The sequence below is a fragment of the Chlorocebus sabaeus genome, chromosome 17 (genome assembly GCF_047675955.1).
Source record: "Chlorocebus sabaeus isolate Y175 chromosome 17, mChlSab1.0.hap1, whole genome shotgun sequence".
NCBI classification, from domain to species: Eukaryota; Metazoa; Chordata; class Mammalia; order Primates; family Cercopithecidae; genus Chlorocebus; species Chlorocebus sabaeus.
The window spans coordinates 57,092,049-57,109,703 of record NC_132920.1 but is presented as its reverse complement, the minus strand read 5'-3'; the positions used below and the strand labels follow the sequence as shown (position 1 = coordinate 57,109,703).

Sequence of the window (17,655 nt, the reverse complement as noted above, 5' to 3'; positions counted from 1 at the left end):
TAAATTGCCCATCTCATTTTGGTTTTCCCACATCACCGCTCTAATGCATGACCTCCCTTTCCTTACCTCCCATCCATTTCTCAACCTGATTTCTGTCCCCATAGTCTCACTCACACTGTTCCCACCAAGGTCACCAAATGACCTCCTAATTTCAAGATTTAATGAACTCAGGGGTCCTACTTTGTTTTACCTTGTTTTATATTCCATTATAGACTCCTCTTTTTGGAAAGTCCCATTAGCTCCCACTGCATAAAACCACTCTCTCAGACTTCTTTGGTTCACCTCTTAGATAGAAAAAGACACCTAGGTTTCTCATTGGCTCTCTTTTTTCATAGTTGCTTTTATACTTTCCTGTCTCCTGGCTTGAATCTTGACTTCTTACTTTTACCTTCTTTCCCTGAGTAAATTCCCATCACTTTAACTTACGTGGCAAATATCTCCAGTCTCCCTTCTCTCTCTTGTGTCTAGGATTCATACTTTCAACTTCTTTCTAGATATCATCATACAGTGCCACCAAGGCATCTCAGACTCCACATCAGATGTCTAATCTCTTCCCATCCCCTCCCAAGACCTGTTATGCATTCTTCAATTAATGATGCCAACATTCATCCAATTTCCTAGGTAATAAACTTCATTCACGCTTAATTTTTCCCATATATCGTCAATGAACAAGTTCAGCTAATTCTACCTCATAAGGCTCTCTGTTTATTCCGACACTCACTATCTTAGCTCTAAACTTTATCATACATCTTTCAGATGAATCACTGTGTTTTATGTGTATTCACCTCTCCTTTAACTCTAATATTACCCCTAGAAAATTCTTAGACTTTTACATGAACATTAAAGTCCCTTTCTATCTGAATTTTATTTAAGAGGATTTTGATTCAACAGCTTATTTTACATAACGTGTTTACTTTTGACATGCTTTAAAATTATTGAGTGATTTTTTTAACAAAAGATACTTTTACTTAAACATGCCACTTCAAAGGAAGCACTTGGGGAGTTTATCATTCAACCCAATATTTATATTGACTATGTCCAAGATAATATGCTAACCACTGTAGGGGACAAAATGTTGAATAAAACTGAATTTAACATGGGCTTTACCTGTAAAAACTCTACAAGCTGTTAGGGGATATAAGACATGTATCTAAATAGCTATAGTACAGCCTATGATAATTATAAAATAGGTACAAAAAAAAAAAAAAACTATCAGAATTACGTTGGGAGAGAGTTTGCTTTCACCGAGGGAACCATAACAGCTTCATGAAGGTGTCGATATCTGAGCAAGGACTTCACAGGTGAAAAGATATGTGATCTTTTGAATATTTCATGTTTTTTCACTCACCTTATTGAACTCCCTTTATGTGTAAGGCACTGCATTAAGTGCTAGAGATACAGAAATTAACAAGAGACCAGAACTTGACTTCAAGTAGTTTTCAGTCAGTGAGGAAAAAAGATAAAAGTAAATTATTACAACAGAATGAAAAGAAATTATAATGGAGAGTTTTCCCCCACTAAAAGCTACAACATAATAAAGAAAATCACAAAGATGAACAAGAACTAACTCCTTTCCAAAGGGAACATCTTTAAGAAGGGATGCTACTGGAACTGAGCTTAAATTATCAAGTAGCCTGGGTCAAAATGGAGAAGAGCTAGGGAAAAAAGGAAACGTTTGACCAGAGGAATCAAGGGCTCAGAGATGGGAAGGTATGAAGTATGTACTTTGGTGATTGTTCAGGAAAGCTGAAGAAGAGAGCTAAAAGATGTAGATAGAAAAAGACACCTAGGCTAGGTTGTGGAAAGGTTAAAGGCCAGACTAAGAAGTGAAGACGTTTCTTAGGAATAGCTTCTCAATGACTAAACAATAGATCTAACTTATAGACAGTTCTATATATGAATTCATTTTCACCAGGCAGACTAGAAATTTACTTACTTGACTGTATTTCTGATTGAAAACTTGATATTGTTGGCATCAAGCAGCCCAATCGTGTAATTTTTTTTTAGACTTTGTACATTACAGTTCACTATATTAAACTTCCAGACTGCTCTCTTTGGGGCTCTGGTCATTTCTCTTTAGTTTACACTTGTGGCAATAGTCATCCTATTTTTATTTCATGATGACCTACTGTTTACTCAAACGGATTATTATAGGAAATGGAAACAAGAACAATGGTAATTGTTCAAATAATTGGTAATTGGTCAAACATTTTAGGATATAGTGTTCCACCATTACTGGTAATCATAATCTTCAGCCACAATTAATATGAGGTTGAGCTCTGCTTTTTTATTTGGAGCTCTAATAATATGCTTTTTTATTTGGAGCTCCTAAATAACCTTTTATGGAAAAAATTTTAAAGGACATATTCAGTCTCTAGATTCACTTCTATATATTTGGACACACAAAAATAAAAATAAGTGGCCAATTCAGAGGAAAAAACTATCAGTTGGAGAAAACAGCAAATCAAAGACCTAACAATTGCTTTGTTAATTTTTTTATTAATACATTTTCTTTTCAAAGAAGTCACCTAAAGCTATCCTCCCCTAACAATGGAAATTTCCACATTTCTACATCTCCAACTACTTCATTATCTTTTCTGAGGCAAGCAAGAAATATTTAAACCTATTACAGCATATTGAGAATACCTTTAATTATATGATTACATTTTGTTCCAATACCTAGCTGAGAAAGAACTTCAAGAAGAAATAAATGTTTTAGTCCAGTAAAAATGTGAGTACTGCAGTGTGTCTTTTATTACCAGAAGACAATATAAGAAACTAGATGCTTGAAGATAACAAAAATGCAGCATCAGAAACTCAGTGAAGCCTACAGAAATAAAGATGGTGTGGCACCAAAACTCCAATGCCTATTCTACCATTTTGCGTTGGTCCTGTCCTAGTAACGCAAAAAGACCAACATGCCAGTAAAAATGTCCTTTAAATGACTTTGGGTTGACTGCAAATGCCTGATCTATTAGATCCTAAACAGGATATCTGGGTACCAATTCATGGTCATTGTCAAGAAGTTAGAGCTCTGCATTCACTACCTACTCTCAAAGCCAGCATCTGCATTCCTAACATTCTAACTACACCTCGTAAGTCACCTTACATTTTCGTTATGGCAAATAGCCAGTCAATGGTAAATTATTCTATTTTTTATCTTCAAAATGCCTCCTTGTCCACATCCTTTCTTTCCTGCCATCACAGATATGGGTCTTCACCTATTGTACCAGACTCTCTCTACCTTAAAAGAACCATTCAATCTTGCCACTAAGTTTTGGGGTGGTATAATTTCCCCCTCTCACTGAGGTCAGCCCCACCCTAGGGGCTTCCAGGACCACAAAAGATGTTTTCCTTAGGATACACAGGGGAAAATTATTTTTCTTACTCTTATTTCCTAGTTTATCCTTTTATTAGTCTTTTACCAATTTAAAATCAATGAATCTACCTCTAGTGTCCAATTGTTATCTTTTCACTAGATCTTTCTTATGTCTGAAATATGCATCTTGATGGACCCAGCTCACCAAGCACACTCTCTTGACTAAAGAAACTCCTCATATCAACCTTCTCCAAGAATTATTTAAAAGAAAGAGGTAGTATTCTCCCAAATTGACTCCAGCTAAATGTTTTACATTTTCTCTTCAGCCAATTCACAGCATAGTTGCTTAATCCTTTTTATCTTATAGATTTATTATCTATGTTTATACTACGATGATTTATTACCTGAGATAATGATTTTTTTAAATATATTTTTCTTTGAAAGTTTTGTCTGCCTTAAACAGGATGGCCTTTGCAGACCGCCCAAGACAAAGGGTGCATAAACACTTATTTTTTTCCTTATGGACAGCAGGAAGACAAAACCTACCTGCCCGTGCTTTTGCTGAGGGGCGATCCCATGAAGCATTTCAGGATGTGATGAGGCCTTGAGATCAGTCCCCTGTGTTTTGGGACGCACTACATCAGAGACCAGACTGGAAGAGATTGCTAGAGACTTGGGCCGGACAGCTGCGGTACCAATCCCCCCTGGGGGGCCTTGTTCAACTTTGCTGCTTGTAGCCTCATCTTCCCCTTCAGAGTCCACAATAAGGACATATTCAGCTTTGAAGAGGTCACTTTGCTGCATTCCTTGAAGTTTGTTTGCTTCAAATTCCCTTTCTTGTAAAATGGTTCCACTGACCTCTGAAGGACGACAAGTCAATGTCGCTTGGTCTCTCTCCTGTTGGTTCCCAGCATTCAAGGTCAAGTAGTCATTGGATTTAGACTGTAATAGATGTAGAGATATAAAAGCATTGACATTACTTTAATAAATGCTTCTTTTTTGGCACATACACTGAAAAGTTTAACCACCTTATATTTTCAAAAATATATTAAATTAGGTTGACATAAGAAAGAGATTGGGTTGAAGTTAGTGGTTTATTTTTACTAGCCCACTAGCCCACCTGTTTTTCCTGGTCTAAGCCCAACAATTTTGGGATAGTAATCAACATCAACAAGCAAACCTAACTGTTTTCAAGTAAGTCATGATACAACATTTTAAAGAGAGAGAGGGAGAAAGCGATGTTTTCCATGAAGACATTTGTGAAAAAAATGGGGATTGGGAAAGGGTTTAGTTAATGGTGAAGCAACCTGTATATCCTTTAAAAGCCAAGGGAGGAAGGAAATCCCCATTGAAAGGTTCTAAAATAATACAAAATCTCTCTAAAAATCTGAAAGGAAAAATAAAATTGGAACAAAATGCATAGTCAGACAAAACAATCTAAGTTAATTAGGGAGAACTCATAAATAGAACACCAAAAAAGAAGACATAGATATTTTTAGTACAAAGCATTTTTCACTGTTTTATTTTGGATTTCTAATTCTCAGTCTTTTCCCATCCAATTTTCTGTGAATACATATGTTTACAAGACCAGGATCAAGATAGCTTTATCAAGCTACTAAACTTCTTTTTCTAAAACTATGACAGCCATGTATACTAAGATTGTGTTTAAAAGACCCAATGTGAATTTTCCTGTTTTTGTAATTACACTATGGTTACTATTATTCTTTTCTCTGCAGCTTTTGTGTAAGGCTAAAGTTATTTCAAAATAGAAAGTTAAGCCACTAAATGAAAATAAACTAACAATTTCAACTCTGGTGGTCAATTTACTGTGTCCTATATGTGCATGTGTTGTATGTACGAAGACAGGAGTCGAATCACTGATTAAATATAACTAAAAAGTTGATTTTATACACTCATACCACTTTATTCAGCTGATAATGATGATATAGTCAGGATAAAACACAAATTGCCTCTGATTAAAATTTCTCTGCCCATCTTTCCCTATTTACTCTATTTTTTTTTTTCATTGTATTTATCACTATATGGGATTTTATTACACACTTTTCATTTTTTTCATTGCCCGCCTTCCCAATAACAACTAAGCTATATGAATTGTCTTTATTCAGTTGGAATCCAATCACCAAGAGAACAACATATGTTCAGTAAACAGTTGCTAAGAATATAAATGAATGAGGAATTACACTATTTTAATGTTAAACTGTCTAAAAGACAGGGTGAAAAAATCTTTAATCTTTTAAAGATGCAGTTGTATATATATCATTGCAATCAGCAGATAAATATTATCATCTTAGGAAGCTCTGGAGACTTGCAACCAAGGTTGGCTTATGTAGCTACAGTTTCACACCACTCATAGGGCCTAATTACAAAGGATCTCATTAATATTATGTAAATGAGTGCTGTAGGAAAGAAACTATCTAGAAGTGCCATGTATAGTATTCATGGCCCCATTAGTCTTTGAAAGAAGATGGCAGCATTGCAAACGCCAGGATCATGGAAATATTTCTACTTTCTAGATAAGATGTTTCCTTGCAGACAAGGTGAATCTGATTATTTTGTCCCTTTCTAATTGTATCAAGAATAACACAAAGTTGCCCCATCTCATTTTATTTATAAGTAAGCAATGTCAAAACACATTTTAAAGAGAAAAACATTTTTACTCAAAATTTTATTATTCTAACACAAGTTATTTTCAAGTTTTTTAAATTTGTTTAGTTTCACTTCCAGTCCTGGTTTCATTTTAGATAGATACAGTCAAGATATGAACACAATATTATATCACCTAATATTGTAACGTTAACATTTTCCATGGAATTATCTAATTACCATCAGCATAGCTTTGTCAAAGTGATATATTATTGTATTCTTAATTTTTATGATTGTTAGATATTAGGCTTTTTAAATTTTTCTCTAATTATTTTCCTACATAACATTTTTCTTCTTTTGTAATATTTCCTTGGGATACTTTTCAAAGAGTTAGATTATTGAAAGGTTATGAACAGTTTTATAACAGTAGATAAAGGTTTTCCACCAAAATTGTATAAATTTACAAAACCAGCAGGAAAATGTAAGCATGCCACTATTTCCACAACTCTCCCAACATCAGGTATTACATTTTTTAGTGTTTCTAATTTGTTACCTGTAAATAATAACATCTCACTGTTTTGTCTTATATTTTCTTTTGAGATAAATTTAAACATTTTTAAATTTTGTTTTTATTTTCTTAAGAAACATTTGAAAGAAGGTGCCAGTAGGCAGAATTTGTCATGTTAATAGCAAACAATAGAATGTCAAACTGAAAAAAATTGAAGATAACGCATTAGAGAGAACATGCAATTTGATAACATTTATGCTTCTGTTGCATTATTATATATTTTTTAGTCAAACTTAGAGTCACAGTCACCTTAATTTAAGCACAGGAAATATATACAAATTTCCAAGTCATCATTATCGAAAATTTAATATAATGGTTTGAAATAATAAAAGAATAAAAATAATCCTACCCTATTTACAGTTTCTGGACTCTTATCACTTGATTCTTCTGGAATTTTAACAAGGAATTTAGAGGTGTCAGTCAACTGAGTATGGGTTGGTAGTCTTCTGACAGTGGGGACAAATGTGAAGATCAGAGGTTTGGCTTCAGAACCACCAGCAGAGACCTATGAGACATGCAGTTAATTAGACTTTCGGCCTTCTCAAAGGTTTATCTTGACTTCATTCTCCATATTACATAATATTTATCTCATTTATTTTGATGAATTGCCTATTGTTCTGTGATCATGTATGTGGCTGTCAAAGTAAACACCTATAAAAATAGTCATAATGAATCAGAACTTTTTTTATGATACTATTTACCAGAGAAAACAATACTACCCCGGGAAGATCCTGTTGTAGGGGATGGCATAAAACAGCAGGTTGGCAAGCTGATCAGCTGGAATCTCACAGAGCATCTCTGCCTCAGTAGGGTCAACACAAACTCATCATCTGTTCTGTTTCAAAACTGGCTTTCATCCATTTAACCCTAGGTTAGCACATTCAATTTATTAACTCATAATCAATAAGCATGCAAGAAAATTCCCACATTTATCATTAAGAAAAACGCCAAAATACAAATTTAAAGTAGAAAGTAGGCCTATCGGAATACCAATGCTACTCTTAAAGATATACCTTCTCCTTCATTTATTCTTAACTTATTCAAAAATAACTGTATGAAGCATTTGCTGTGTGACAGATACTCAGGAGGTAGGAAAACAACGGTGAACAGGAAACAGTAGACTACTCACAAGCAGAAAAAAGACATGAACTGACTACTAAGGGAACAGTGATGCAGGGTGTCTACCCAACCCAGGAAGCTTCATAATAGGCAGCACCTGAAATTTAAGTTCAGGTGAAGAGGAGGCTAGGGAGATTCCAAGCTGAGAAAAGGAGATGAGTGGAAGCATGGAAAGCAGCAGCAGCAGCGGAGAGTGTATCAAGCTTGGATTTTGTTCCGTTGAAATTGTTGATTGAAAAATGACATAGTCATATTAGAATTGTAGATAGATAAAATCTAGTTTTAAAAGTCACAAGTCGGTTGGGCGCGGGAGCTCACGCCTGTAATTCCAGCACTTTGGGAGGCCGAGGCGGGCAGATCCCCTGAGATCAGGAGTTTGAAACCAGCCTGGCTAACATGGTGAAATCCCGTTTCTATTAAAATCACAAAAAAATTAGCCGGGCGTGGGGGCGGGCGCCTGTAGTCCCAGCTACTCAGGAGGCAGAGGCAGGAGAATGGCGTCAACTCAGCAGGCGGAGCTTGCAGTGAGCCGAGATTGCGCCACCACACTCCAGCCTGGGCGACAGAGCGAGACTCCGTCTCAAAAAAAAAAGTCACAAACCTAGACTCAAGAATAAAAAGCCAAAAGCGTAAGTTGAGGACTAAATGGAAAGGGAGAAAGAGAAGATAGTACTGTAGATTTCTCTTTTAAGAAGTTTACATGAGAAGTAAAAAGAGAGGTTGAGAGTAATTAAAGAGCAAATTAGAGTCAACAGGGTGCTTTTGTTTGTCTTATAATAAACTTGAACATATCTATATACTAGGGGATGGGTGAGAGTAGAGAAGGAAAGGGGAGCAAAACCCTGAAGAAAGAAGGTGAAATAAGTTACAGCAACAACAAGAGGAACATGGTCTCCTTTGAGACTGGAGAAAATAGACTAATATGTAGAAGAGCTCACAAACGTGGTAAAGTGGTGGAAATGGAAAGAGTGGAAAGGTGATAAGAACCACTTTTGTTGTAGAGAAAATTGTATGTATTTCTCATGTACAACATGATGTTTTGAAATATATATACTTTCGGAATAGTTAAATCTAGTTCATTAACTAATACAGTTCCTCATGTAATTATCATTTTTGTGGTGAGAACACTTAACATCTATTATCTTTGCATTTTTCAAGAATACAATATATTGTCATTAACTATAGTTACCACGCTGTACAATAGATCTTGTGAACTTATTTCTTCTATCTAACTGTAATTATATATATTTTGACCAACATCTCCTCAAGCCCCCTCCCTCTTACCGACCACAGCCTCTGGCAACCACTATTTTACCCGTTACTTCTATTAAATCAGCTTTTTAAAATCCTACATATGAGTGAGATCATGCAGTATTTGTCTTTCTACAACTACAACTGGCTTATTCTACTTAACATAACATCCTCCATGTTCATCTGTGTTGTTGAAAATGACAGAATTCCATTCTTTTTATAGCTGAATAGTATTCCATTGTGTATATGTACTACATTTTCTCTATCCATTCATCCATTGATAGAAACCTAGTTTAATTCCGTATCTTAGTTACTGTAGATACTGCTGTAATAACCTAAGAATGCAGATATCTCTTCCATATACTTATTTTATTTCCTTTGGCTATGTGCCCAGTAATGGGATTGCTAGATCATATGGTAGTTGTATTTTTAATATTTTGAGGAACCTCCATAACATTTTCACAATGAATGTACCAATGAACACTCTCACCAACTGTGTGTAAGTGTTCCCTTTTCTTACATTCTCACCAACACTTACGCTTTGTTTTTCTGATAATAGCCATTCTAATAAGAGGGAGGTAATATCTTACTGTTTTGATTGGCATTTCCCTGATGGTTAGTAACAATGATGAGTAACAATTAGTAACAACGATGATTAGTAACAATCTTTCTCGTTATGAGCACCATTTTCATTCATACCTATTGGCCATATACCTGTTGGCCATTTGCATGTCTTCTTTTGAGATATGTCTATTCAGATGTATTGCCCGTTTTTTAATTGGATTGTTTTCTTGCTATTGAGTTGTTTGAGGTTTTGTTTGTATTTTTTGGTTACTAACCCTTTATTAGATGTATAATTTACAAATATTTTCTCCCATTCTGTAGGTTGTCTCCTCACTCTGTTGATTGTTTCTCTTGCTGTGCAGAAGCTTTTTAATTTGCTAAAATCTTATTTGTCTACTTTTACCTATACTTTTGAAGTCATATCCAAAAAATTATTGACCAGACCAATGTCATAGAACTTTCCCGCTACGTTTTCTTCTAGCAGTTTCATAGTTTCTGGTCTTATATTTAAGTCTTTAAAAGGTTTTGCATATGGTTAATGACAGAGGTCCAGTTTCATTCTTCTGCATGTGGATATCCGTTTTCCCAATACCACTTATTGAAGAGACTGACTTTTCCCCACTGTGTGTTCTTGGCACCCTTATCAAACATCAGCTGGCTGTAAGTGTGTGGATTTATTTCTGGACTCTCAGCTGGAATGCTCAGTTCCATTGGTCCATGTGTTGATTTTTTATGCCAGCATCATGTTATTTTGGTTACTATAGCTTTGTAGTAGTATACTGTGAATTCAGGCAGTGTGATCCCTTCAGTTTTGTTCTTTTTGCTCAAATTGCTCTGGTTATTCAGGCTCTTGTGTAGTTTCAAAAGAATTTTATTATGTTTTAATTCTGTGAAGAATGTCATTGGTATTTTGATAGGAGTTGCATTGAATCTGTAGATTACTTTGGGTGTTAGAGCCATTTTAACAACATTTATTCTTCCAATTCATGAACACAGTGTATCTTTCCATTTACTTCTGTCTTTCTCAATTTCTTTCATCAATGATTTATAGTTTTCAGTGCAAAGATCTTTCCATCTTTAGTTAAATGTATTGCTATAGATTTTATTTTTTTGTAGCTATTGTAAATGGGATTGTATTCTTCATTTCTTTTTCAGATAGATGACTGCTAGATACACTCCTGATTTATGCATGTTAATTTTGTATGCTGAAACTTTATTGAATTCACTTATTAGAGCTAACAGTTTTTGGTGGAGTCTAAAATGTTTTATATATAAGATTCTGTCATCTGCAAACAAGGTCAATTTAACTGCTTCCTTTCTACATTGGATGCCAAACTTTTATCTCTTTCTCTTTTGCCTAATTGCTCTAGCTACGACTTCCAGTCCTATGCGGAATAGAAATAGTGAGAGTGGCATCCTTGTCTTTTTCCAAATCTTACAGTAAAACCTTTCAGCTTTTCCCCATTCAATATGTTAGTTACGGATTTGTCATATAGGTCCTTTATCATGTTGAGGTACATTCTGTCTATAGCTAATGTGTTGAGAGTTTTTATCATGAAGGAATACGAAATTTTGTCAAATGTTTTTTCTGCATCTATTGAAATAATCATACATTTTATGTTTTTAATTCAGGTAATGTGATGTATCAGATTTATGGATTTGCATATTTTGTTGAACCATCCTTGCCTCCCTGAGATAAAACCCACTTGATCTTGTTAAATAATCTTTTTAATGTGCTCTCAAATTCAGTTTACTAGCACTTTGTTGAAATTTTTGCATACATGTTCATCAGGGATATTGGCCTGTAATTTTCTTTTCTTGTTGCATTATTGTCTGGTTTTGGCATTAGGGTAATGCTAGTCTCATACAATGAGGTTGGAAGTATTCCCTCCTCCTTAATATTTTTGGAATAGTTAGAGGAGAACTGGTCTTAGTTCTTCTTTAAATATTTGGTAGGATTCAGCAGTGAAGCCATCAGGTCAGGGCCTTTCTTCGATGGGAGATATTTTATTGCTGATTCAACTTTCTTACTCATGATTGTTCTGTTCAGATTTACTATTCTTCATAATTCATTCTCGGTAGGTATGTGTCCAAGAGTTTATCCATTTCTGGCAGCTTATTCAATTTGTTGGTATGTAATTATTTACAGTAGTGTTTTATAATCATTTGTATTTCTGTGGTATAAATTATAATGTCTCCCTTTTATTCTCTGATTCTATTTATTTGTCTAGCTAAAGATTTGTTAAATTTATCTTTCAAAAAAACCAATTCTTTGCTTTATTGAGCAATCACTTTTGTTATAATTAATTTTCATGATAAAATCAGTCCCTTCTAATCAAAGTAACACTGCCTTGCCACCTCCATTCCTATGTCAGAAGAAATATAACATGTCCTAGCAAGTCCCTCACTCCCTCTCCCTTCAAGCCCTGCCACCTTTCTATGCCTTGAACCGCTCAGACCTTATGCGCTTATGAGCATGCCTTTTAACCCAGTTCGTGTCAGTGCCCATGAGAAACCCTGGGCTCTGTGTCATCCCTCAATTCCTGTATACTATGCACATTCTTAGTTTTATTCCCATCTTGCACCCTGCTCCAACTCTCGAAACCTTTTCACTGTATATCTTCTGGAATTCAGTGAGCAATTTAAAACAATCTTACATACCTGTATCTTATTTTCAAAATACTCCCTTCACTTTCTAGTTATAACTAAAACATGGTTCTCTCTGAATGACTCTATTTCAATGATAAATGTTTTCTCTCACACTCCTGCACCACTGGGCCTGGAAGTAAATGAGGTGTCCTCCTTGCTTATCTTCACTGCTTTCAGACTATTCTTCTCTCTTGCCTAAAAACTTCCAGCTTTGAATCTCAAGTCATCAGTCTATACCCTTCACAATCTTTTAGTTGCAGTTATCTTCCTATACCCATATTAAATGCTTCTTTCCTTAAAGATTCAGTTTCTGGTTCAATGCGACTCTTCTTAACCCAATGCTTTGTATAATACCCAGTATTATAACCCAATGGATAATTTTTATATTGTATTTCCTTGACCTCTACTCTTCCTTGCCTCTCATATCCCTAGCCTAGCCAAAGAGCTGCAAACCTTCCATAATTTGTTTCTTCATTCTCTGACCATCACTTTCTATTTCTCCATACCATCCCCTTAGTCCAACTCTAATGTTTTCTAACTCTACCATGATTTAAATCTACTGATTATTCCCACATTATTTTCCCACATTTGTCTTCTTAACCAGCTTCAAAAACCAAGCTGACCACAGTTACTCTTTTGGATACCCCTCAAATCCCTTGTCCTCCTTTATATCATCATCCTGTTTGAGTACATTATAGCCCTCACTAAATCTAACCCCCTACCTACTCTATTTCTGCAACAGGAAGGTAAACATGCCTGGGGGAAACCACACAACCACACTGACTGGTCTCACTTCATATATATGACTCTGAGCCTCAAGAAGGCTTTTCAATGCTGCCCAACAATCATACTATACTTTCATAGCCCATTCAGTCTCCCGCTGGCCTAGAAAACTCTTTCACACTTTTCCCCCTTTCTTCAAACTTCTAACATCTCTCCAGCATTCTTGCTTGGAGCTGATGACTTTGTTTCCTATTTCATTAAGATAATGGAAGCAATCAGAAAAGTATTTTCAAGATCCCCAACACCACATGTATTGACTCATCTGCATCTCTGCCCTTTTTATGGCCTTCAGTCCTACTATTATGCTCCTAGTAAAACCAACCCTCACTTTAACACTTTGTCTTCTACTTATTTTCTTTTTTTCTTTTTTTTTTTTTTTTTTTGAGACGGAGTCTCGGTCTGTCGCCCAGGCTGGTGTGCAGTGGCCGGATCTCAGCTCACTGCAAGCTCCGCCTCCCAGGTTCCCGCCATTCTCCTGCCTCAGCCTCCCGAGTAGCTGGGACTACAGGCGCCCGCCACCTCGCCCGGCTAGTTTTTTTTTTGTATTTTTTAGTAGAGACGGGGTTTCACCGTGTTAGCCAGGATGGTCTCGATCTCCTGACCTCGTGATCCGCCCGTCTCGGCCTCCCAAAGTGCTGGGATTACAGGCTTGAGCCACTGCGCCCGGCCTACTTATTTTCATCTATTGAATGAGGTCTTATTAAATGCCTACTAAATGCTAGGCACTATTCCAGGGGTTGGTACCATAATAGTGAACAAAAATCCCTACCCTCAAGGAGTTTATATTCTAGTGGAGGGAAACAGACAGTAGACAAATAAATACACAACATATGTAGTACAATCTTCATAAGTGCTATGAAGACTTGCTATAAGTCTATTGCAATAACCCATAGGAGAAAAACTGGTGAATTGAATGCAGTTTGCTTCAGTAATAGTGGTAAGAAGTGTTAAGATTCTGGCTATATTTTAAAGAAAAAACTTAAAATTTGTTGAAAAATTTGAGGTGGAATATGAGAGATACACAAAAATCAAGATGGGTGGAAAACTTTTGAACTGAATAACTGCAAGAAATAAGATATTATTCACTGAAATGGGGAAGACAATGGTTGAAGCTGGTTAAAGGTCAAATTTTGTGTGCCCAATATACATACAAGTGGAAATGTGAGTATATGAGTCAAGTTTAGAGGAAATTCTGTGCTGGGGATAAAATTGCTAGGGTTGTTAACCCATAGATGATATTTAAAAGCAGGAGACTAGATGAGATCAATAAAGGTGTAAACACAAATAGAAAAATAAGAGGCTTAAGGCTGAACCCTACAGAGGCCAACATTGAGTGATCCACCAGCTGAGGAAGAACTAGCCAAGGTGGCCTTGGAGTTTTAAGGAAGATTTTAAAAGGCTGAAACATCACTGACAGTAGTGGCAAAGAGGGTTGACCAGAAACAAAATTACTGACAGTCTATACTGAAGACTCAGTCCAAATATAAAACCAGGAACAGTGAGGCAATTTGCTTGACTGTTTGATAGTCTCTCAAGGAATGCTGAACTGCCTACTATAGGAACAGAGGAAGTGCATTATAGCATTGCTAGTTTATGTTTGGAGCTGGTTTTGGCAGGATGTGGCAAGTATAAGGAAATCAAGGGTACTGGTGAGAGCAGAGCAAATGATTGACCATGGAGTTCAGTTTGTATGGGTAAGGGGGAAGAACCCTCAAGCTGAAGGAACTAGAGGTCTCTGTGCTCAGGAAACAAAGTTAATACAATGATGACTGTTTGAGAGAATGGATGGGGTCATAATATGATATGAGAGTTTACTAACTTAATAATTAGAAGTATGATAATTCCAGATGATTCTAAATTCCAGGCTTTGGCATTAAGACTGAGTATATGAAAGGAAAGGCACTGAGCTTGTGAAGATCAAGGAACTGTGAGACAAGAATGTTGACAAGGTTTTAAAAACTTTTAATTTTCAATATTCTTTTCACCTTTAAAGATATGTGTCATTATTTCCTCATTGTAGCCATGTCAAAATTCCTGAGTGGCACCTTATCATCAAAAAGTAATAAATCACTACTTTATTTTGTAGGAAGGAACACTAGATCCCTCGTGAGATTTGAGGAGCCCACTTGTCTCATCAGCAGTATATAATACAACAGACTTTCTAGATGTATTATCTTCTAGGGCCGTTTCATCACATGACTAATCTCATCGATATCATGATAGAAAGGAAAGTGGTTTTGGCAAGGAAATTGCTGAAGTAGTTCAAATAATCCGTCCCATAATTTCATTTGAGCAGGAAATAAAGATAATCCTTTAGGAGTAAAGAGATGAAATTGCAGCCTTGTCCCCAGGTTCTATAACTAGGCCTTCCCTTATCTTGCCATGTCATGACTATAGATCTATCTTAGGTTCCATCCCAATAAAATTTAAATAATAATATATGAAAGGTTTTATTATAAGCACCCTATGGTTACAAAAATGCGTATAATCATTCTAAGCAGTAAGTAGATTGACCTTCTAAAGCATATATAATGACAAAAATTTACTTCTTCAAACACCTTGCACAATTTGTATAATTCAATGCTACTTAAGTATCTAAGATACAAATACAGCTCCACAACTGGTATGTCACACACTATGGACTTTTTAAAAGTTGACAACTATAACTTCAGTGAATAAAGTAGAAACGAAGTATGAATGAAAACTGATGCTTCAATGAATAAGGTATGCTTTTACAAAAATACTGTCTAAAAACTTTCTAAACATAACCACATGCTGATAATAAAGGCAACCAAAAAGAAGAAAACCTATTTCTTTCTAATTTATTGTTATATTTTCCTAAAAAAATAAAAATCCATATCCTACAAAAAATTTCCTCATCACTATAGGGAAACATTTTTTTTTTTTTAATTTTAGTTGAACCAATATGTGATGTTATTCCAGAAAACACAGAAACAGGAAATCTATTAAGACTAAAGACTTATTCATCTTCCTGGGTTACTGTTGGAGAATAACAAGATGAGAGATAAATTCCTGTCTACATACATATCTTCAGAAGAATAATCACAAAAAGGGCAATCATTTGGTATTCACTTTTAAGCTAACAGTACAATGTTAGCTCCTTTCACTGCCTTTACCTAGCATCCTTAACTTAGCAAGAATCTAATACTCATTTGCAAGGAATTTTATTTGGAAAAGAATTTGAAATTACACTAACTATGCAACACAACATTCAGATAAAGAGCCACACGTTAGCCAGTAGACTATTTAATCCCTCGTTTAGGAGAGAACAAAATAATATTTACTGTTTACTGCATACTGTGGCTAAGTTCCAATGTAGCCTAAGAATGAATTGCTATGGTGATGAAAAATCATTTTCCACACAAAGCAGCAACAGATGCATGTTAACAGCATTGGACTTGTTAATTGCCAATTAACACTTTCAGTTGTCAATGTTATTTAAATATCTTTATTTCTATCCTCGGGAAACTATTTTAATCATAGAAATATGAGATAAAAGGATTAAAATCTGTTTCTAAATACGCTTTGAGATGCTCAAAATCTCTAAGAACGTCATCTTCTCACCGGATAGCCTAATAATTTGAGAAACTGTTTTCCCCCATGCCACACAGGCTAACAGCTAGCTCCTTTGCTCAGTTTTGCGCTGTAATGCCTTCCTTTCTTATATTTCCCTAAAACTTATCTTCCTTCAGATGTTGACACCCACACTCACAGATGGCCTCTAGCCTACTGTTAAGGCATTACAGGGTATCTTAGCATTATCACCATGCCAAGGGCAATCCTGAGCATTTTCTTTGCCCAATGAGCAGTTTTTTCTTTATCAGCTCGCCCTTTTCTCTAAGTGAAGATAGCATTTCATTTCAATATACAGACAAATTTATCTACACCGGGCAGCTCTTCCTCACATCCGTGCAGCAAATACCACCAGCACCGTACACTGCTTTTAAAAGTTACTGAAAGCATTAAGCAAAGACTTCCTTTTACCTGGGGTGTGGTCTGAATGCTCCCTGATAAGATGCACGAGTTCATTTGGAAGTAATTGTTCCCGCAGTCACTCAGAAGCCCCTGTTCTGAAAGCATTGATTCATCACATAAGGGAGCGAGCAAACCAGTGACTGAGGTGGGAAGCGAGCCTCATACTAACACAACACACACACACTCACGCAGAAAGAAGAAATTCTAAAAAGAGGTAAAGCAGAATCATTCCTAAATTGAGGAATTGTGCCAGCTCCAAAGAGTAGATTTCTGTTTTGACCATTTTTAGATTTGGAACATCACGAGAGGTCATACTAACTGCTGAAATGGAATCCGTAGAAGTGAAAAAAAGAAAAAAGAAAAAAAGCCACTGATATGTGTTTGCCCTCTTTTCCTTTCATGCATGTATTCCAATTACATATTCTGTGAAAGGAAGGGAAAAGCCAGATTGTGTAGCAATGAGAAGCTGATTGAAGGGCCCTAGCATCTGCCAATCTCAATAATCAGTTGGTCCCACTCATAGAGAACGTTTAGAGGTATAAATACATGCAAACACTGTGTTCAAATAAAGAACTAGAAAACACACAGTTATTTCAAAATATCAGTAACTTTATCCTTAGTATATAAATTGTAAGCAACAATACAGGAGCATCTGTAGTGACTGAAGTTATGCTATTAACAAAATCACCCCTAAAATAAAGCTTGGAATCAAATCCTTGTCAAAACAAAATTTCATTCCAAGCTTCCTGGAAGACAGTGAGAATCCTGACTGCAGACAAACCTTAAAACTTCATATGTGAAA

The 17,655-nt window shown here is 35.8% G+C and overlaps 1 protein-coding gene across 1 annotated transcript in view; it reads right to left on the bottom strand.

Moving 5' to 3' along the window:
• The window catches only part of MLIP (muscular LMNA interacting protein), a 137,033-nt gene extending 119,882 nt beyond the window's left edge, over positions 1 to 17,151 (bottom strand). The window contains exons 1-3 of the mRNA XM_073006184.1: positions 16,863 to 17,151; positions 6,841 to 6,996; positions 3,866 to 4,261 (exon numbers count right to left, since the gene is read on the bottom strand). Coding sequence (XP_072862285.1) covers positions 3,866 to 4,261; positions 6,841 to 6,996; positions 16,863 to 16,958 — 648 coding nt within the window. The 5' untranslated portion in view covers positions 16,959 to 17,151. The remainder of the gene's footprint in view (positions 1 to 3,865; positions 4,262 to 6,840; positions 6,997 to 16,862) is intronic.
• Between the last annotated feature and the right edge of the window lie 504 nt (positions 17,152 to 17,655).